Raw genomic sequence first — 20,514 nt, forward strand, 5'->3', positions numbered from 1 at the left:
TGACTTCTTCCCCTTCCTGAAGACAAGATGCTGCTGCTGACACTTCCCTGTGAAGGAGAAAAGGATCCAAAAACTGGTGGTACTCAGCTGTGCTGGGGCAAGAGCTGTGCTGGCCCCTGTGATGCTCTTCACTTGCTCCTGCTGTAGAGCTGGGCACCCTCATTTTAAAGCTCAGCCCCTGTGTATATCCAGAGCCACACGCATGTGGTGAGAGGGCTCATCTACCCTCTAAAGCTGCGTAATGGTTCCTGCAGGGGCTGGGGTTAGGTTCTTGGTGTTCTGTGTGACCTTTCTTCATTTATGCATCTTCACTTCCTGAAGCCTTGCAGCAGGGATGCAGGGTTACCTCCAGCACCATCATCTGCAGGGGTGGCTCCCGTTCAGCCCTGCTCCTTTCTGAATCCAGCATTTTCTGTGTTTGGTTTTAGTCTGGTGAAAACTGGGGTTTTTTTCAGAAGCCTTGGATAATTCTGTCTAAAACACTCTGAGAAGGCTGAGTTTGGAAGCAGCTTTTTTTCTAATTCTAGCATTAGGCCGCCTGTTTCTGGCTGACTCCTGCAAGCTGTAGCATTTCCCCAGATAAGCTTTATGAAATGCCTTTGCTCTGAGAGTGTGCTGGGCTGTCTCACCTACACGAGTCTGCACAGCATCCCCTTGACTCCAGAAGGGTGTCTGCACAGCATCCCCTTGACTCCAGAAGGGTGTCTGCACAGCATCCCCTTGACTCCAGAAGGGTGTCTGCACAGCATCCCCTTGACTCCAGAAGGGTGTCTGCACCAGGCAGCAGAGCAGCACTCACAGCAAAGTGGGATTTGGATGCTTCTTGGGTTTTAGTTGTTTGGGGTTTTTTTTAAGATGTAGGGAAGAGGATCAGGATGGAGTCAGGGGTGCTTTCAACAGGACTGAATTCAAGGCAAGTGGCAAGAACTGCTGATTTTAATACAGCAGCACCGTGCAGATGTCCAGTTTGGGATGCAGCCAGTCTGCACCATAAATGGTTCCATTTCGCCCAGCACTCCACTTTGTAGGTGAAAACTCCCCCCATTCCCTACTCTGCAATGTTCAGGGGTACAAAGGAGTGTGAGATGGGTTGAACTGTGGGAAGAAAGACCAATCAGCGAGGAGGTGATGTGAGACAATTTCTGATGTGTTTAGTGGTGTGACGGGTTGTAAGGCAGTACTGGGTGTGGGAAGGGTTGTGAGCTGTACAAAGGGGCCACATGGTGGGAACCAGGATGTGTGAAGGGCTGTAAGGTGGTGCTCAGGGGCTGGAGGTAGGGCAGCGACTGGGGGGGGTGAGACAGAGGCAAGCAGCATGCAAAGGATGCACAGAGCACCAGCAGGGCTGTGGGGCAATGCAGGATATTGGGACCAAAAGTCTGCCCGAGAGAGACAGCCCAGCCCAGCCCCCAAACTCCCCTCCAGACCACAGACCAACCTGGTGAGAGACCCTGGGCTGACCTGGGACTGCAGGGAAAGGGGAGCACAGCCTTGCAGAAACACAAGGTTTGGCACAATGAGGCAGATGCCTCTTTGTAAGACGTGACTGTGAGTAACACGCTTCTGCTTCAGTGTCTGTGTCATATGGGACCTGAAATTGGTGGCATCATGCTGAAACTGGATTGGAAGGAGCTGGGATTTTCTGTGCTAGCTTCTCCAGCAGCCTGGAGGCTCTGGGACTGCTGCCTGTCTCTGGCTGTCAGAGTGGTTATGATACGCTTATTTCTCTCTCTATCTCTTCCCAGCACTGCCAAAGGGAGGTACCTGGCTGCTCTTCTGGTGGTTGCTGATGCTGAGCTTCATTGCAGGGTCAGGGAAGGGGGCAATTGGTAGCATGAGTGCCTCATGGCACCCTCTCAACCATGCCCTCACTCTGCCCAAACCTCCCAGGCTGAGGATGGAGCTGAGAGGGAGTGACACAGAGTCAATATGTGCAGCCCCACTGAAGCAGCCCTTGGTGGTCCCACTGGGGCCACCTGCAGAGCACTAGTCCCAGACGGTGACTTCAGCCTGAGAATAGCGGCTCGTTCCCAGCTAGCATATCCTCGACAGGTTCATCCATCATTTCCTGAGCTCTGCTGCTTATTAACAGATGTTGTCCTGTCCCCAGAGGACGGAGAGGGAGGGAGATAAATGGACTGAACTACAGATGGCTGGCAGAGCCGTCCCCATGCTCGCTGTTTCTGAGACAAGCCTGCTGCTCCAGGCTGCCTTGGGCAGGCGATGCGCGGGAGAGTGGGGCTGCTGGGCTGGTAAAACCAAGCAAGATGTGCTGCTCAGGGTTGGGGGATCAGTGGTACTGACTCCAACAGTCTAGGGTGATAATTGGGGACCCACTTATGTGATAGAGAGCTGGAGACGTGCTCTGCCAAGAACAGGTTTTGTGTTGGGTTTTGTAGGCTCTGCCTGTGACACTGGGACCAGCAGTGTGGATGTGCAAGTCTTGAGCTGGGCTGCAGGCGAAGGTCGCTGCTGTCCCATGTGCACTGCAAAACCACACTGTGAGATGAAACTGCAAGGACAGCCAGCCAGCCTTGGCTGGGTTTTACAGGAAGATGGCACTGGAGGCAGAAAGAAGATACTAGTAGCAGGACTTCTGGTGGTCCACAAAGAGGAAGCGCCCGAGATCCTCAGACACAGAGTAACGGCATAAATTTCATAAAATAATTAAAAATAAGAAATCCCCACCTTCTGCAGGACTCGTGGGAGGGCAGGTGGGACTAGCTGGGTGCAGTGCAGACAGTAGTACAACCATTCTGTAGTGGCTTGAGGTTTTGGTGGCTTCAGTGCATGCTACAACCATAACTGTGGAGCACTGTGGATTTTAGACCTGGTGCATTTGACTGAATTTTTCTCGCTGGCCACTTCTCTGTTGGTTTGCTTTTACCAGAGCTAACCAGGGAGGTCCTGGTCTTCCACATGTCTCTGGCCTGGCATGAGAGAGCTCAATCCAGAGCAGGACATGCCTGTCATCCTGTACTGTAGGGATTTCATATCTTGTGCAGGTTCCAAGCTGGTGCCCTCTCCTGTGCCTGTGAAGGGCTTTGCATGTGTGTCCTGCTCCCATCTAAAGCAAGCACTGAGGCACACAGAGGTGCATGACCCCATCCAGAGCAGTGCCTGCCCCAGCCCCAGTTGCTCTCCAGGCCTCCCCATGTTCTCATGCTGTCCAGGCTCGCAACGGCTCTGCCCTGGTGCACGAATTCACCTGTAATTTGTCATTTAGGGTAATTTTCCCCTTGAGTGCATCTAAAATAATTGTGAATCATTGCTACGGGTAATTAACAGGGTTTATTTTTACAGCATTGAATGCTAAGTGATTACAACTGCTTGGTACAAATCTGCTTTACAACTGCTTGGTACAAATCTGCTGCGCTTCATGTTCCCATCCTTCCCCCATCTCTCCATACCTGATGGAGCACTGATTTCTCTGCCCTTAATTAACTATTGGTGGGGAGGAACCACTCCAGTGCCTCTTTAGTCAAGAGTCCCTGGTTGCTGGTTGCTGCATGGGTAGAGATGACAATGGTTTGCAGGACCAAGGGGGATTCACGCAAATTGAAGGCAACGAATCCTGACATGTACACTGCCCAGCATGGACAGTGGGGCTGTGTCATTGCAGGGGCATTTGGTAAAGGCAGGGAGTCCCTGGCCCTCTTAGTGTGTGGCATCAGGAGAACCAGTCAGCACCAGAGCATGGCAAATGTCCTGGGCTGTCCTTGGTGCAGCGGCTGGGGACAGCAAACCTCCTCTCCTAGGTCTGCCTCCTCTGTGTCCTCTGCTCTTCTGATGGATGGTCTTGAGGAGCTGAAATGTGTCAGGAAGGCCGGGGAGCAAAGCCAGCTCTGAGCTGCAGCGATTTCCCCCTGAATCACATCTGCCTTCCCTTACATCCCCAGTTTGGGCATTTCTGCTCCTTGTCCTTATGCCCTTTAGGAAATGGAGGAGCAGGAATTTAGGAGCAAACTCTGCAATGGCTGGGCTTTGCTTTTCCAGCCTGCTGTACCAAGACATGATACCAGCCTGTGACACCAACACCTCTGGCACATGCAGCGTCTGTACAACCTGCTGGTGGTCTTGCTCCCCTGTCTATAAGGTAGCATTCAGTGCAAAGTGCCGCAGAAGCTGGTGACAGTGGAAAGAGACCAGCGAGGCACCAGGGATGCATGTGGCTGAAGCCCTGCCTTCAGCTGCCATAGCTGGAAGTAGCTCAGTTACAGAGTCTGTTTTATTACTGTGCAGCGTGTGATCTGTGAAATATGCTGGCAGCACAGGGAGATCTGTGGCAGGGAAAGGAGTGTTGTTAATAAGAAAACAAATCAGCACCTAGAAGTAGAACAAACAGACAGCACGGAGGGACCCAGACCACCAAGGATGCTGGATCACAAACAAAACCCTTCTACATGTTTGGAAGCAAAAATTGAGGCTGAATGCAGAGTTGGCCACTGGGGCTAAAGGTATTACCACCTCGGTAGGGAAAAACTGAAATGAGTCAGAGCCAGGAATAGTGCTTGAGTCACTGGAACTGGTCCTAGAAATACTTGATGAATACAGGGACCCAGGCAGAGCCTGGTTTTTCCTTACTTGGAATCGAAATCTGCAGAAGAGGGCAGATCCACGCCTAGGCAGACACTTGACATCCCACATGTCACTACGGAACTAATCGATTTTCCTAACGAGAGACGAGCTGTTTGTTTGTGTGACAAATGATTCACCCGGGGGGCTGCTGGGAGAGCTGGGGGTAGGATGGAGCAGACTGATGCCATCGTGCGTGTGGGATGAGCGTGTGCTCCTGCCTTACAGCCCCAGCACCAGCATGAGGCAGAGCCACTGGAGGCGGGATGTGTTGTCAGCCTGGCTTGCTTGGCTTTGCTGTCCCTCCGCAGAGAGCAGGCAGCCAGTGTGCGCTGAGAGCTTGCTGCAAGGTGAAACAAAAGAGGGTGTTTTCCCTTTGTTTTGTGCAGGATATTTGCCCAGAGAAGCTGTGGCTGCCCCATCCCTGGCAGTGTTCAAGGCCAGGTTGGACACAGGGGCTTGGAGCAACCTGCTCTAGTGGAAGGTGTCCGTGCCCATGGCAGGGGGTTGGAACTGGATGAGCTTTAAGGTCCCTTCCAACCCAAACCAGTCTGTGGTTCTATGATTCTATGAAGGAAACTTGTTGCTCTGTATAGGAGCACACCAGGGCCAGAGGACATGGACCACCATGTCCCAGGAGTGGAGCTTTTTATTCCTGAAACCCCTCACATGGATGCTGTTGGACACACCCAGAATGAGCAGTGAGGCAGCTCCTTTGAAAGAGCACTATGCCCCACAGATTACGGTTCTTCCAATAGTTAATTAGGTGACTTCCAGCGCTCTCTGCCCCAAGGCCAGGCGGTGGCCCTGAGCTGCAGTAGGGAGGGTTCTGGGCAGCACATAGGAGGAGAGCACCTCCAGCTTTGCAGGGAGGTCAAGAAAAGCAAAGGCAGCCAGGTTTGCTTGTGAAACAGTGGGGAACTGGTACCAGGATGGCAGTAACACAGCCTGGGATTGACAAAAGCTGGTTTCCCATGTTGTCACAGGGCTGGTTTCCCATGCGTTGGGATGGGGGTGAGAGCCAGGTCCAGCTTCGTGCTGGTGGGATCTGCTGAGCTGTGGGATGCTCCTCTAGCAGGCGCATCCCGCTGACCCTTCCCTCCTCCGCAGCCTGCCAGCTGGGATTTTACAAGTCGGCCCCCGGGGACCAGCTCTGTGCCAAGTGCCCCTTGCACAGCCACTCGGAGAGCCGGGCCGCCCGCGTGTGCCGCTGCGACAGCAGCTTCTACCGGGCCCTGCAGGACCCCCCCTCGGCCGCCTGCACACGTGAGTACCCCGGCTGCACAGGAGCCATCCATGGGCAGGCGTCACGTCCACAGACCCTGCAGATGATGCACCCCTGCCCCTGTGCGTGCTGCACAAGGCACTGTGGCAGCCTTTCAACACCGGGTCTCCCCTTGACACATGAGCTGAGACCCCCTTTGCTGCACTCCCTCACTGCCCTCTGTCTCATCCTCATCCTGCTGCTCTCCAAACATCCCTGCTCCCCTCCCAGGGTCTCTTCTGCAATGGAGAAGGGTGAGACCGTGGCTCTGCCAGCAAGCTCGCCTGCTCACACACCAGCCAGCGTGCCAGCCACTTGCTGGCTGCTCTCCTTTGCAGAAATGGCAAGGGTGATCAGACCTAAAGGGCAGCACGAGTGTTGCTGTGCTCTCCTGGACAGTGGCACTAAAGCATGTCATATGGTTGCAGCTCTGATCTCTGCAATAGGCTGCTTTAAGAGGACCAGTGCTATTAAAAGGGGACAAGAACATCCCAGAAGGAGTCCTCCTCTCCGTAGCTGGTCCAGGAGGGAAGAAGGGTGGATGGCTACTAGCTGAAGCCAGGGTGAAAGACATTATCAGCAATATCTGACTTGTGTTTCCTTAGGGAATATCCACCCAAGATTGTTAAACTCCCCAAGAAATGTCAGTTTACCCTTCCCTTTAGATGAGCAGGTCCTGTTCTCCACTGTTCAGCCCATCCATACCTTGGCTCTTCCCGAAAAAACTTCATGCATCCCCATTGCTTCTTGCTTCCCCCAGAACAAACATAGCTCTTTCCTGCCTGGCATTTGGCATCCTGATCCAGAGCATCTTACCTCCATGGCATTTTAACCTGCGACCTGTCTGTTGAGCATTCCCCGCTCTGGCAGCATTCCCCTGTAGCATCATTTGTACGTGCAGGTACAAATGTCAGCACCTTTGCAATGTGATCATGACCACAGAGGCATGCCCAAGGTGCATCTCTCCATTGGCCCCATGCTTCTGCAGCCCCCACTCTGCCTGAACCTCCGCTTCTTTCCCAGGCCCCCCCTCTGCTCCCGTGAACCTGATCTCCAGCGTCAATGGCACCTCGGTGACACTGGAGTGGGGGCCGCCCCTGGACAAGGGGGGCCGCGCTGACATCGTGTACAACGTGGTCTGCAGGCGCTGTGCAGGCGACGGGGGGCAGTGCGAGGCGTGCGGCAGCGGGATCCGCTTCGTGCCCCAGCAGATGAGCCTGGTGCAGGGTGCGCTGACCGTGACCAACCTGCTGGCCCACACCAACTACTCCTTTTGGGTGGAGGCCGTCAACGGCGTCTCTGACCTCAGCCTGGAGTCCAGGAGAGCTGCAGTTGCCAACATCACAACAAACCAGGCAGGTAGGAGGAGCAGACACCCCCCAGCCCCAAGGCTTTGCTTGTGTGGCTGATGTTGATGTTGCTCCGATGCTGCTCCAGCCAGTATCTGCAGCACCTCCAGCAGCCAAAGGCTGGTTTGGTGATGGGCATGGAACGCCCAGGAGATGTGGCTCCTATGCTCTCTGCTGCAGGAGGTGGATTCAGAGAGCCACAGTGGGCTGGAGACGAGCTGCTGCCCAAGGCTGCAGTGGTTCTCTGGTTCACAGAATTCCTTTTCATCCTCCTTTCCCTCCACTTCAGCCTGCAGCTGCTGGTAGAGGCTCCTTTTCTGCAGGAGACAGGGGGCACAGAGAACACTTGTTTGTTGACAGGAACACTAAGTGGAGCATGAATCTTTCAGGCTGTTCCTGCAGCCTTCTGTCCCTTCCCAAAGGGCCAAGCAGCAGTTCATGCTCTGCTCTTAGCTCACACCAGTGCCAGGCCCTGGCAGGTGACAGCAGCTGGGGAAAGTCTCTCTCATGCATGTCTCATCTTTGTAAATCCCTTGATTTGAATTGCTTGTTCCCCAGGAAATCATAGAATCATAGAGTAATTATTTGAGGTGGAAGGCACCTTCGAAGGTCTTCAAAGAAAGATGGGGAGAGGCTTTTCAGCAGGGACTGTTGAAATAGAATGTGGGGTGATGGTTTTAGATTGAAAAAAGGGAGATTCAAGCTGGATGTGAGGAAGAAATTCTTTACAGTGAGGGTGGTAAAACACTGACACAGGCTGCCCAGAGAGGTGGTGAATGCGCCATCCCTGGAGACATTCAAGGCCAGGCTAGATGTGGTTTTGAGCAACCTGATCTAGATGTCTCTGTCATTGCAGGGGGGTTGGAACTAGATGAGCTTTGAAGGTCCCTTCCAACCCAAACCATTCTATGATTCTATGGTTCTAGGATTTCAACCTCTCTGCTGGGAAGTGGATGCTGAGCAGATGCTGCAAAACCAGCAGGGTTGGGAATTTGGTAGTGATTGAAGTTTAGGTACGTGCCTGCTCCAGCTCCACACCACAGAGCATCCTGCCCACCATGAGAGGGTGAGGGACCCGGCCATGCTGCATGGGACACCCTGCCCATGCTGGTGCTGGTCATTCTTGCTGCCCAGACCTTGAGCAAGGCAGGAATAAGGGCAGCAGAGATGCCCTGGGGCAGATTCCCACCATCCCACCCTGTCCCAGCTCCCTGGGGTCTTGTGTCCCAACAGTGATTTCTGTCCCTCATAGGAGCCAGCCCAAAGAGGAACTGAGCTACAGCTGCTGCCTTTCAGTCCCTGAGTGCCCCACTGCAGCCCCTGTGGCCTCTTTAGGTCTCCAACAACACCCCGGTGCTGCAGCCGTGGCAAATGGCAGCTCCATATTCCCCAGAGCCACCACATCCCATTTTTCATCTGGCGGTTGAGGTCACAAGTGGTGTCTGAACCCTTCCCATGAGTTGGACCCAATGGCTGCGCCTGGCCATTGCAGCACCCCTCACACTCTCCGGGGTCCTTCCAGGGGGGATTTTCCAAGCAGGAAAAGCAGGTTATGAGTTGGGTCCTCCGGCTGTGACAGCTTCAGTTTGGGCATGGCAGGTACAAGGACCAATTCACAGCATCCCAACTCAGGCCCAGGCAGATGAAAAGTATCTGAGGGCAAGAGAACACTCCCAGGACACCTTTAGACTGGTGATCAGTCCTTGATCACCCCTCTGGGCATTTATCATCACCCCTTTCTCTCTTTTTCCCCCTTCCTCAGGTTGGTGAGGAGAGGTCAAGGTCCTGGTAGGGATTTCCATGACCTCCACCCCCTCTTCTTTCTGGCTCCAGATCACAGCAAAGCACCAGTGTCCCCTCCAGCCTGTGCTGGGACAGTGCCCTCCTCTTTCATCTCCTCAGAGCCTGCTCGCTCCATGGAAAAGAGATTAAGGCAACTGAGGCGAACAAGAGTCTGTTTGCAAGCCCCTTCATAGCACTCTCCTCCACAAAAAAGTGTAGATGAGGCTCTTAGTGACATGGTTTAGTGGTGAGGTAGTAGTCCTAGGGTAACGGTTGGACTTGATGATCTTAAAGGTCTTTTTCAACCTTGTTGATTCTGTAATTCTATGATTCTATGGCTTTAATTAAAACAGAAATATGGCTTAAACCAGGGGTCCTGCATGAGGCTCCAGGTCCAGCCCTCCCTGCCGCTGTGCCTGGCTGCCTCCACTATGCAGGACCCCCGCCAGCGGGCACCTAACACCCTGCCGTCTGCATCCCCAGCCCCATCCCAGGTCATGGTGGTCCACCAGGAGAGCACAGGCCAGAACAGCGTCACCCTGCTGTGGCAAGAGCCAGACCAGCCCAATGGCATCATCCTGGAGTATGAGATCAAGTACTACGAGAAGGTAACGCTGAACTTGCTGTGCCACAAATCGGTCGCAGCATGGCAGGTTTAGGCAGGGGCTTGGTTTAAATCCTGATAGCAATTGCTGCTATCAGCCAGCCTTGCACAAAGGACTGTTTTGGAAGGCTTTGTGATTGCTGTGTTGATACAGCAAGGTTTTGGGGATTGTTTTTTGTCAGGACAAGGAAATGCAGAGCTACTCGACTCTGAAATCCAAGGGCACCGCTGCCACTATCTCTGGGCTCAAGCCTGCAACCCGCTACATCTTCCAGGTTCGGGCTCGCACGTCCGCTGGCTGCGGGAGGTTCAGTCAGACCGTGGAGGTGGAGACGGGGAAGCCAGGTGAGTGGCTGCAGTTGTGGGGTGTGAGAAGTGTGGGGCAGGGAGCTTGGGAATGGTGATGATCTTCTTCATGGCCAGTGTTCCTCTGCCACACAGGGGTTGGAGCTTGCAGGGCTTGCTTGAGGTTGCCCTTCTGAGATGTGCTTATACATTAGAAAGAAGAGGGAGGAAGGACATAGCAGTTAAGACAAGGAAGACCTGGTGAGGTCCTGGGGCTCCAGACTCCACTCTGTGCTGGTTTGCTGTATCACCATGGCTTTCCCACATTTGTGCTTGGTTTTTCCATGTGTAAATGATCCCTGTACACTGGGACAGCCCCAAAGCTGGGGTTGCATGGGTGATGGTGCTTAATCTTTGAAGACTAAAACCCCATTGGGTTAGGTAGGTTCCTGAGCCCAGCAGAATCTTCGCACTTTAGCTCACCTCCTTCCTACCCTGCTTCTTCCAGTTTCTCTCCGGTATGACACGATGACAATTGTCTGGATCTGCCTCACACTCATCACTGGCCTTGTCGCGTTGCTGGTGGTCTTAATCTGCAAAAAGAGGTAAGTGTTTTCTGGAGGTCAGTGTGGCTTGTCACCAAGCAGGGCTGGAGGTATGGGAGATCTTGAGCACCACTTTTCTCTTCTCAACTTGTCCAGAGCATCCATAGGTCAGGAGTTAATGAGCAATCAAGACACCTCGTTCAGGGGTCACCCTGCCTCCATGTTCCCTGAGGCAGAAGCAGTATTAGACCTTCCCCTCATTGGCAATCCTGGGGTAAAGGTCTTTTCCAACCTGGTTGATTCTACAGTTCTATGTCAGCAGACTGAGTAGCAGTAGCGATAGCAATAGCTGTAGCAATAGCAGAACCAGTACCACTGCCAGTACGAGGGCTGACTGGATGGGCTGGGGTAGGTCCTCCCAGGCTGCCTACTGCCCTGGCACACACTGCCTTCCACCCTGCTTTTGGGCTGCTGGTGGGAGTGAGGGACAAGAGCACCTCTTCTGACCTGTGTGTCCCCATGGCAGGCACTGCGGGTACAGCAAGGCTTTCCAGGACTCCGACGAGGAGAAGATGCATTATCAGAATGGGCAAGGTAGGACCTTCCCTACTGCTGTCCCTGGGGCATGAAGGACCTCAGCCCTGCGGATGGGCAGGGGCCTGGACCATTACCCCCTGGAACTGCTGTGGTTTCCTGGGGGAAGGGTTTTGACCACTGACTGCTTCTGGGGGTGTGTCTAGGAGAGCTAAGCAGGGGCTCTGATCCCAGGGACACCCTGGTGGTGGGGTTTGAGGGGTTGCACAGTGTGAGATGGGACCATGGTGGTTCATCCCAGATAGCAGCAGGCCAGAAGAGTGGGGGCCTGATGGAGGGGTCAATCATATGGAGGAGACCTGGGCAGCTGGGTCCTGGACTGCTCTGAGGATGCTGCTATGCCAAAGAGTGCCTTACGTTTCCTTGCGGGTGCAACCTCTGTGGATCCTCAGCATGTCAACCCAAGAGTCCTGCCCTTGCCCATCCTCTGCCTGGCTGCTGGGTGCTCCTACTTCTTAGCAGAGCTGCCTGTAAGAGCTTATCTCCTCTCTCTGCTTTGAAACCTGGCAGTGAAGTTCCCCGAGTCCAAGTTCTATGTGGACCCCCACACGTATGAGGACCCCTGCCAAGCTGTGCATGAGCTCACCCGTGAAATCGAGGCCTCCCGGATCAAGATTGAGAAGGTCATTGGGTCTGGTGAGTCCCTGGGCCAGGCTGCCTCTTCACATCGTGTCTGCTCAGGGAAATTCAGTCTGAGGTTGTGCTGGGACCAGAGCAGGCTGCGCAGCACTAGCACAGTGCTCAGCCAGGGCTTCATCTGCTCCATATCCTGTTAGAGATCAAAATCATGGGTAGGGTGGGAGTTTTTCTGATGCATGAAATAAGCTCCTTGGAGGCAGCCCAGTGCAGGGGGCTGCTGGCATGGCACTGACAGCTCGGGCTGACACAGCAGATGGCTCAGCCTGTCTTGTGTGGGTGCTCCAACGTGGCCACCCTGCTTTGAAACCTTGGAGCAAGTGTCTGCAGTGACAAAATGCAAATGAAATTGTAAGCAAAATGGCACATTTTCAGAACAAAAGGGATTTTTTGCAAGGAAGCACAGGGCAGAGATGGAGATGGAGCTTCACCAGCAGCACCCCAAGGGCTTACCCCAGAACAGCATTAGGAAGCCTGGCTGAGAGACATCCTGCTGCTCTAGGAGATTTCCAAATTTATTCATTAAAAGCAGTAAAGCAAGTGCCACTGTAATCACTACTACTGGCCCATCACTTTAAGTATAAGGCATCAGAGGGAGGTGGTATCTGATATTCCTACCCAGTTCCCAGGTGGCACTGGAAGCTGGAGATGGGGAATCCTTTCTGTACTCAGAGGCAGTGATGCACAAAGAGCCCAGGAGTCCCAAGGGGATTGATGACAGCAGACAGGGTTATCCATGGTGCTGGTATGTCAGTGCAAGAAGCTCAGGAGCTTCCCATGCCCTTCGCTTGCCTTGCAGGGGAGTCTGGAGAGGTGTGCTGCGGCCGCCTGAAGCTGCCAGGGAAGAGAGAGATTCCTGTGGCCATCAAGGCACTGAAAGCCGGCTACACAGAGAAGCAGAGACGGGACTTCCTGAGCGAGGCCAGCATCATGGCGCAGTTTGACCACCCCAACGTCATCCACCTGGAGGGGGTGGTGACCAGGAGTATGTTGCTGGTGGGGATGGGATGGTGGTGGTGCAGAACTGGAATGCATCTCTCTTTGGGCACCCTGGGAGATGGGGGTCAGAGTTCACTTTTGGTGCACTTGTTCCTTCAGCTGCCCCAGATGCCCACTTCTCAGATGTCCATTTACTGGTGTCCCCTCCATCCCAGCCCCTTGCCTTCTTTTACAGGACAGACTTTCAATGTGGCAGTTCACCACCTTGCTCCCCAGTGGCCCCAGGTCAGGGTTATTGGTTTAGGAGATGTTCTACCCATTAGTGTTTATTTTAAAGGCTGCCTGTGTTGCATCATAATTTGAAGTCTTCCTTCAAAAAGGCACATTCTGATGCAAAGTGTTATGCTAATGGCATGTAGATTTCAGCAGGATAAAGAAGCTGACCTAGCCACATCAATAGCACTGGGAGGGAGGGGTAAGTGTCGGGGTTATTGCCACATCCCCAGCGCTGTGCCCATTCTGTGTGGTGCAGGGGTGAGATCGCTCTGCGGGGTGCAGGAGGATGGATTCATGTCTCTTCCAGTAAAAGCCTGGCACTGGGCTTCCCAGAGGAAGGTGACTTCTCTGCTAACTTGACCTCTCTTGTCTTCTGCAGGCAAATTAGTAATGATTGTTACAGAATACATGGAGAATGGTTCACTAGACACCTTCCTCAGGGTAAGAAGCTCTTTTATATTTTCATTCACTCTGCATCCCCCTGGGCTGAGTGGCTGAGAGGCTGGTTCCTGCTTCTCAGCCTCACGCCACTGCAACCCCTTCAAGAGAGCGGTGTGCTCTGGGCTCTCACCTCTACAGTAGACATCAGCTCCAGGGCATTGTGCCCAGCTCCATGGGGAAAGGCAGGGACACCAGCCTGAGCTGCATGTCAGAGGAGCTGGGAGGGCAAGAAGCAGTCTGGGGGGCAAGACAGAGGCACTGGGGCTAGAAGATGTACCAAGTCAAAGAGGTACTAGGGGGTTAGTTTAATGAGAGCAGCATCAATAGGATGCTGGTGAAAACCACGAATGAACTCTGGGATATTTCCTTTCCAGAAACACGATGGGCAGTTCACCATCATCCAGCTGGTGGGCATGTTGCGTGGTATCGGAGCGGGCATGAGGTACCTGTCTGACTTGGGCTACGTGCACCGGGACCTGGCTGCCCGCAACATCCTGGTGAACAGCAATCTGGTCTGCAAAGTGTCTGATTTTGGCCTCTCACGTATCCTGGAGGATGACCCCGATGCTGCGTACACCACCACGGTGCGTGGCTCCTACCGTTGCTGTCTTGCTGAGCCTTAGCAGTGGTCATTGCCCCAGGCCACTGACAGATGGAGAAGTTAGACACTCTCAGGTAGGACTGGAGATAGTCACCTCACTGCTGATATCTGGACCAAGAATATGAACCCAAAGAGCTTTTGAGCATAGTCCTTCATACAGGAGCATCCCAGAACTGAGGCGTGCAGTGAACAGAGCAGGGAGATGATGAAACTTCTCCAGATGAACAGCTCCTGTGGGCACATGTGGCCCACTGCACAGGGACAGTCCCATGTCCCTGCTGGAGTCCTTCCATAGGCTGTAGCTCCATCCACTCCTTCAGTTGCCCCAGAGCCATCAGTCAGTCAGTGGGTGTTATGGTAGACTCAGCAGCAGCATGGCCACATGATAGTTTTTCCATATGATTTTGCCTTATTCAGGGGTGTGGAAAGGGTGGCAATTGGCTTTGCAGCCCAGGTGATTTTGGTTTGATGTAAGACACTTCTGTCTGTGAAGCCATTTTAAGATTTTTCTGGCCAACCTGACAGCTCTGGAGTTTGATGTGCTGCTCCACTGGAGATTACCAGAGGTGAAATGAAGTATATTGAGGGAATGTGCTCTTTTAGTTGTTCTCTGGCCATGAAAGGAGGAATTAGTGTGCTCCCCAGGCACACCTCTGGCTGGGAAAATGTGGATAGACAGTTCCTAATGGAGGCGAGTTTGGAGCTGCAGCTGAGGAGTCTGAGCATCATTTTTCAGAAGGACAAAGAGTAAAGAAGCAGAAAGAGCTTCAGGTTGCTTTGGGTTAGCTGATGGCAATGCAGGACATGGCCCAGAGCAGTTGCAGCTCTGAGGGATGAGTGCACAGAGGCCCAGACTGGATACCATGGCCTTCATGCTTTTCGCTTGGCTTCAGCCAAGTGAAAGTGAGCCAGAATGTGTCCTCTGTGTGTCTTTGTATTCAGCTGCTCCCATTGGTGTCTCAAGAAATAACATGATATTCCAGATCCTTTAATTCTGGGGAAGGTTCCTGCTGCTTGGTTCAAGTACAGCATCCTCTGCATCTTGGCTTTGGAAGTCTCAGAGGAGTGGTAAGAAGAGGCCCAAGATCAGCTAGGGCTTCCTGGTGCCAGAGCAGCCCATGTCCTTCTCTGTGGCATACAGACACACACAGCCTGGCCTTCCTCCCACCAAGCCAGTCTTTGAGCTTTCCCCCAGTGCTTTTAATCCTTGTGAACAAGTTTCCAGAGACACTATGTCAGTGACCACTCTGGGTCAGGAAAGAGACCTGATCGAACAGAGCTTGGATGTTGACCTACCTGCTGACCCTTTCCAATCCACCCAGTTTCCATTGACAGCGTCTTATGTCCCCAGTATGAACGCAAGCAGGGATGTCACCAGAGGAGGAGCAACCACCAGGAATGTCACAAGCAGAGGTTTTGAGGCACCTTGGCACAGTGAAACCTACAAGAGCTGGTTGTTCTGGAGGAAGAGTAGGTGAATAGTCTGGATAGAGCCGAAACACAAGGGTGCAGTGACAGGAGCAGGAGCACAAGATCTCTGGTGAGGGCTCAGTCAGGATATCCATAAAACAAGGATGTTTTCTTGTTCCTCACTTGTGATGAGATGGTATCCTGTGTTCTTCCCCTGTTGTCCTTGACCTGCTCAGGGGATTACTTCCCCAAAGGACTCTCCCAAGGACACATCATTCATCGTCAGTCCCTATCAAGGAGCGTGCCAGAGCAGGCAGGACTCAGTTGGATGGAGGCAACTCTCCCTAAACAGGGTGACCTGAAAGGTTTCCCAAGCACTTCATGCCTGCCCCAGCTGCTCTGGGAAACCTACCCAATGTTTCCTAACCACAGCTTTCCTCTTCAGATAGCTGGCATCCACATTTCCAGCTTAAAATGTATTCTTAGCCCATATATTGCTGATTTTTGTCAATATGGTCTGGTAATTCAAGAAATCCTCCTCTTCAGTGCTTGCCCGCCAAAGCAGCAGTAGACAGGGAGCACATGCCATCGCTTTTCTTGTCTGCTCAACTCAGGCTCTCTGCCTGTGCCCAGGGTCAGCTCCATGCTTTTGTGCTCTGGTAGCCCTCAGCTCAACTTCATCACTTTGAATTCCTCTCTGTCGAATACTGAGTGCCAGAATTGTGCATGAAGAAGACCTTTTAAAACAGCACAGCTTTCTCCTGCTCTACGGGAAATACCTTGAAGTTATCCCTCAGGTACACCTCTAGGCTTATCCTGTACAGTTGCCTCCTCAGCCCTTTCCAGAAGATGCCATCCCAGTGTATCAGTTGTCTAAAGGGAGCTAGGGATGCTGAGCTTGCCATGCTCTGAGCCTCTGCTGTTCCTCTCTTTTTCAGGGGGGGAAGATCCCCATTCGCTGGACGGCTCCGGAGGCCATCGCATTCCGCAAGTTCTCCTCGGCCAGCGATGTGTGGAGCTATGGCATCGTCATGTGGGAGGTGCTGGCCTACGGCGAGCGCCCGTACTGGAACATGACCAACCGGGATGTGAGTGCACATGGGCGCGGGACAGCACGGTGCAAACCTGCCTCTCCTCCTGCTCCCTCCCAGGGAGGCCTGGGGAAAAGGGACCCAAGGAGCAGCCCTTGCCTCTCCTCACATCCCTGCAGGGCTGTGCACACTGTGCTTGTCCCCTCAGTGGGGACATTAGCATGTTGCCCATCACTGCACTGTGCAGCTTTCCCCTTGCAGTGCCGTGGCTCCTAGCTGTGCCTGGTTGTGTGCACTGTGGGTCTCCCCATCCCTGTCTGTTGCTCTGTACAAGACTATGTGCTGGCTGGAGAGCCTCAGCACATGTGCCACCTTTCTCATTCCCTGGAAGGGGTCAGGGCCTCCCTAGGATAACTGCAGCCCCACTGCATTAGCCTGCCAGTCCCTCCTGCACCCAGGGCTGGGGGTCCATCCTTTCTACTGCCCGTGTGAGGTTGCTGAGAGCACCAGGTTTGCATCACCTGGCAGGTGGCTTTGGGCTTGTCAGAGTTATGTGGAGCTGCTCTTACCTCAAGAGCGGCGTAAAAACTATAGGCAAATGCAGGTTATGTTCCTGACTATAACCTGGCAGCAGTATTTCCAAAAGGAGGTGATAAAATGAATATTTTGACTGCAGAACCACAGAACTACTTTTTTTGTTTTTTTCACCTACAGGGACTATAAACCTATTTGCCTTCTCCCTGCTCTGGAAGTCCTGAGAATCCTCTCTGCCAAGTGTTTTTATTATTTTAGAAAGTGGCTTTGGTGACAACAAGGAATGGATGCAGTGCTTGCACTGCCTCCTCCACACAGTTCCTTCAAGCAGGGTTTCCTCTGAGCTGTGGCAAGCCCAGGCTGTAGAATGACTGAGTGTGAGCAAGGGTCTCTGGCTTGTCTGCCAGAGGGAAGCTGCAATATTTTAGGCCTATTGGACCCCATAATAAATCCACTCTCATAGCAGTAATTTCTGTATGTGTTTGGTATCCAGCCTGCTCCCAGCTCTCCAGAGGCTTCACATGGCCCCCTGGAAATTCGCTTGTTGTTTAGCATGAATCTTGTGTACACTTCACCCCTGCTTCCCCATCTGACGGTACCAGCAGCTCACACACCAGGGATCATCCTTCTGTGCCATTATCCAGGCTGCTGGGACTCACGTGGGGTGCAACTCCCCTTTGGCATGTGGCTTCCTTCCAGGTCATTAACTCGGTGGAGGAAGGCTACCGCCTGCCCGCCCCCATGGGCTGCCCCACGACCCTGCACCAGCTTATGCTGGATTGCTGGCAGAAGGACCGCAGCGAGAGGCCACGCTTCTCCCAGATTGTGGGCATCCTGGATAAGCTGATCCGCAACCCAGACAACTTGAAGTGCACGGCCACTGTGAACCGGTAAGGGCTGAGTGACGAGCTGGTGCTGGGCAGAGCATGTGGGTTGCAGCGAATGAGGGGTGTTTCTGTCCAGCTCTAGCAGCAGTGTCTTCCCCCATGACCATGGTCATGCACAGGGCTCATGGACACAGATTATGGTGAGCACTTCACTGCCTTGCTCCCACGGTCTGGTGTAGCAGCACCCATACAGCAGTGATTCCTGCCCTCACCTGCAGGATCACAGGCTCTTCAAGGTGGACCTCACAGCCTGGCCACCGAGGACCTCTTGGTCTAACCCCTTCTTTTCCTGCTCCCAGGTTCACCCAAACACCCTTTGACAGGGGCCTCCTGGACCTGGCCACCTGCCTGACCGTGGAGGACTGGCTGGACTCCATCCGACTGGGACACTACCGGGACAACTTCGCCATGGCAGGGTACTCCTCCCTGGGCATGGTGATGCGCATGAACATCGAGTGAGTAACAGAGAACAAACAGCACTGGGTGGGTTGCCCTGCACCATCGCAGTAGCCCCAAACAGTGACCATCCCGCCTTGGCTTGCTCAATCTAGTCAGTCCCTGATGCCAGAGATATAACCTTAAGGAAATGGTGTTGAGATCTGGGATGATGTCCAAGGCAGTGCTGACCTTTGGGAGAAGGTCTGGGAGTTGTACTTGAGATGGTATGAGCACCAGGTCACCTCTGGTGCTCTGTGATTTCTCTCCAATATCATCATAGATTCACAGGTAATTTGGGTTGTAAGGTGCCTCACGAGGTCATATAATCCAACCTCCTGATCAAAGCAGGGTCAGATACAAGGTTGCTGTCTCCTTGCTCTTCTCAGCTTTGTTTCCCTGGAAAAAGGTATGTCTGGGCCAGAGCATGGCTGCACCATACTGCACAGCTTCTCTGGGATCACTGGGAAACAAACAGAGCTGGGGGCACCTCAGAGCTTCTTCAGACCCCAGAGCACTGGGCTGGCTCCTTGCTCAGTGCAGCTAGGCAGGGAAGGACCATATAGGGCCTTGGTGTGAGTGGAAGGTCATAGCCAAGTGACCCATCCTCCTCCTCCTGCTGTAAGGAGCTGCCACCTGTATTGAGGGTCTCCAAGGCCGCTCATGCTCCAAGCAGTACCAGAAAAGGTGGCAACTATATTTGCTCCTATCGTGGGCTTACATTCCCCATCTCTTGGTGTTGGTGTTAGCGTTAGCACCAGGGCTGACAACAACTGCCACTGAGAAGACCTTTTCCCTGTAAAAAGACTTAGAGCTGCCAGATGGTTCCTGTGACTCAGGAAGGATGTGACAGTGTAAACCTCGGTCACGGTGCAGCAGGTTGAGAAGGAGCCAGTGAAAGGGGAGATGGAGAGACACAAGACAGAGGGCTGTCATGCATTGATTGGGGGCTGTACTTCGGGCCTTTGCTGTGGGATTAGGCTGATACTGATCCTTGTTTCTCATGCACATCAGGGAAGCTCTTGAGTGGGGAAGGCTCATCATCCATCTGTCTTTCTGACTGGGTTATCTGAGGGCATCTCACTAAAACTGAATCCAATTTCAGATCATCAATCTTGTCACCTACTAGCCTGTCAGGAGTGATCCCACTCCTGCTCCTGCTCCCCCTGGAGCTGTCACAGCAGTCCTGTCAGGAGGATGTGGCCAAAGGAATGGCAGCCTCTGTGTCCCTGGGAGGATGCTCATGGACCCTCAGCAGTAGCAGACTTGTGCTGATGGGCAAGCGGAAAGGAGCCAGATGCAGGGTCCTGGGCTGGTCCATGGGGCGCACACACGGGGAGGAGCAGTGCCTCTGTGGATCCCAGCACAGGTCCAACCCTTGGGGTGTCTGACAGTGTCTTTGTTCTCCAGGGACATTCGGAGTCTGGGCATCACCATGATGGGCCACCAGAAGAAGATCTTGAGCAGCATCCAGGCCATGAGATCCCAGCTGCTGAACACAAATGGCCCCAGGAGGCATCTCTGATCACCAGATTTGCAGGCCTGCATTGGGCATTCCTTAACACTTACCCTGGCAAAGGGGCAGCAGGGTGGTGAGCAGGAAAAGGGGCACCAGATCAGGACCTGGAACCCCACCAGCATCTCTTTGATTTCAGTATCAGTGGAAATGTGCTTTCCAGATACCTCGATGGTCCTGCTGCCTCCTTCCCCCATCTGAAGGGGGGAGCAGACTTCCAAGCAGGCTAGGGACATGTCATGCCTCTCTCCATCTTCTACTGTGTCTCTATGGCACTGGGGGTCCCCACACAACTATGCAGGTCAGGGGGTAACCCTTTCACACAGCAGGATGGCCCCGGCAGATGGAGGGGTATCAGACACAACAGCAATACCAGGAGCATTGGGACTAGGCTTGCCATGGCACACAGCTCCTTTGGATCTGACAAGTGGGGAGTTTGTTGGATCTCTGAACTGAGGGGGGCTCCACAGGCTGCCACACAGCAGAGACAACCCTGCTCCCACTACCTCCCAGTTCCAGTGTACTCCAGCCTGGACCTCCTGAACTGCACCAGCCTGCAGGTGACTTCATCGTCCACCTCTACCAAGCCCAGGAGGACAGGGGACTTGGTGGCAGTGGCAGGAACAGCAGAGGAAACTTCCCCAGCATGGAGGAGTGTTGGCCGGGGTCTGCTATCTGGAGCCTCAAGAAGCCCCAGGGTGCTGCAGGAGGCTCTCCACCTCGTGCCTGCCATGCCATCTGCAAAGGAGGGTTCTGAGCCATGTTTCCAGCTGCAATCACACGGTCCTATGGCTGAGGACAGCAGGTCTG

The 20,514-nt window shown here is 53.5% G+C and overlaps 1 protein-coding gene across 1 annotated transcript in view; it reads left to right on the forward strand.

Annotated features, from left to right (window-relative positions):
- The window catches only part of EPHA8 (EPH receptor A8), a 47,520-nt gene extending 27,659 nt beyond the window's left edge, over positions 1-19,861 (forward strand). Inside the window, exons 4-17 of the mRNA XM_030507664.1 lie at positions 5,686-5,841; positions 6,863-7,198; positions 9,454-9,578; positions 9,757-9,919; positions 10,368-10,464; positions 10,931-10,998; positions 11,509-11,634; positions 12,434-12,619; positions 13,229-13,290; positions 13,665-13,874; positions 16,240-16,389; positions 17,566-17,756; positions 18,053-18,208; positions 19,599-19,861. Of these exons, the coding sequence (XP_030363524.1) occupies positions 5,686-5,841; positions 6,863-7,198; positions 9,454-9,578; positions 9,757-9,919; positions 10,368-10,464; positions 10,931-10,998; positions 11,509-11,634; positions 12,434-12,619; positions 13,229-13,290; positions 13,665-13,874; positions 16,240-16,389; positions 17,566-17,756; positions 18,053-18,208; positions 19,599-19,713 (2,141 nt within the window). The 3' untranslated portion in view covers positions 19,714-19,861. The remainder of the gene's footprint in view (positions 1-5,685; positions 5,842-6,862; positions 7,199-9,453; positions 9,579-9,756; positions 9,920-10,367; positions 10,465-10,930; positions 10,999-11,508; positions 11,635-12,433; positions 12,620-13,228; positions 13,291-13,664; positions 13,875-16,239; positions 16,390-17,565; positions 17,757-18,052; positions 18,209-19,598) is intronic.
- Positions 19,862-20,514: the final 653 nt, after the last annotated feature.

Source organism: Strigops habroptila, chromosome 16 (genome assembly GCF_004027225.2).
Source record: "Strigops habroptila isolate Jane chromosome 16, bStrHab1.2.pri, whole genome shotgun sequence".
Lineage (NCBI taxonomy): Eukaryota > Metazoa > Chordata > Aves > Psittaciformes > Psittacidae > Strigops > Strigops habroptila.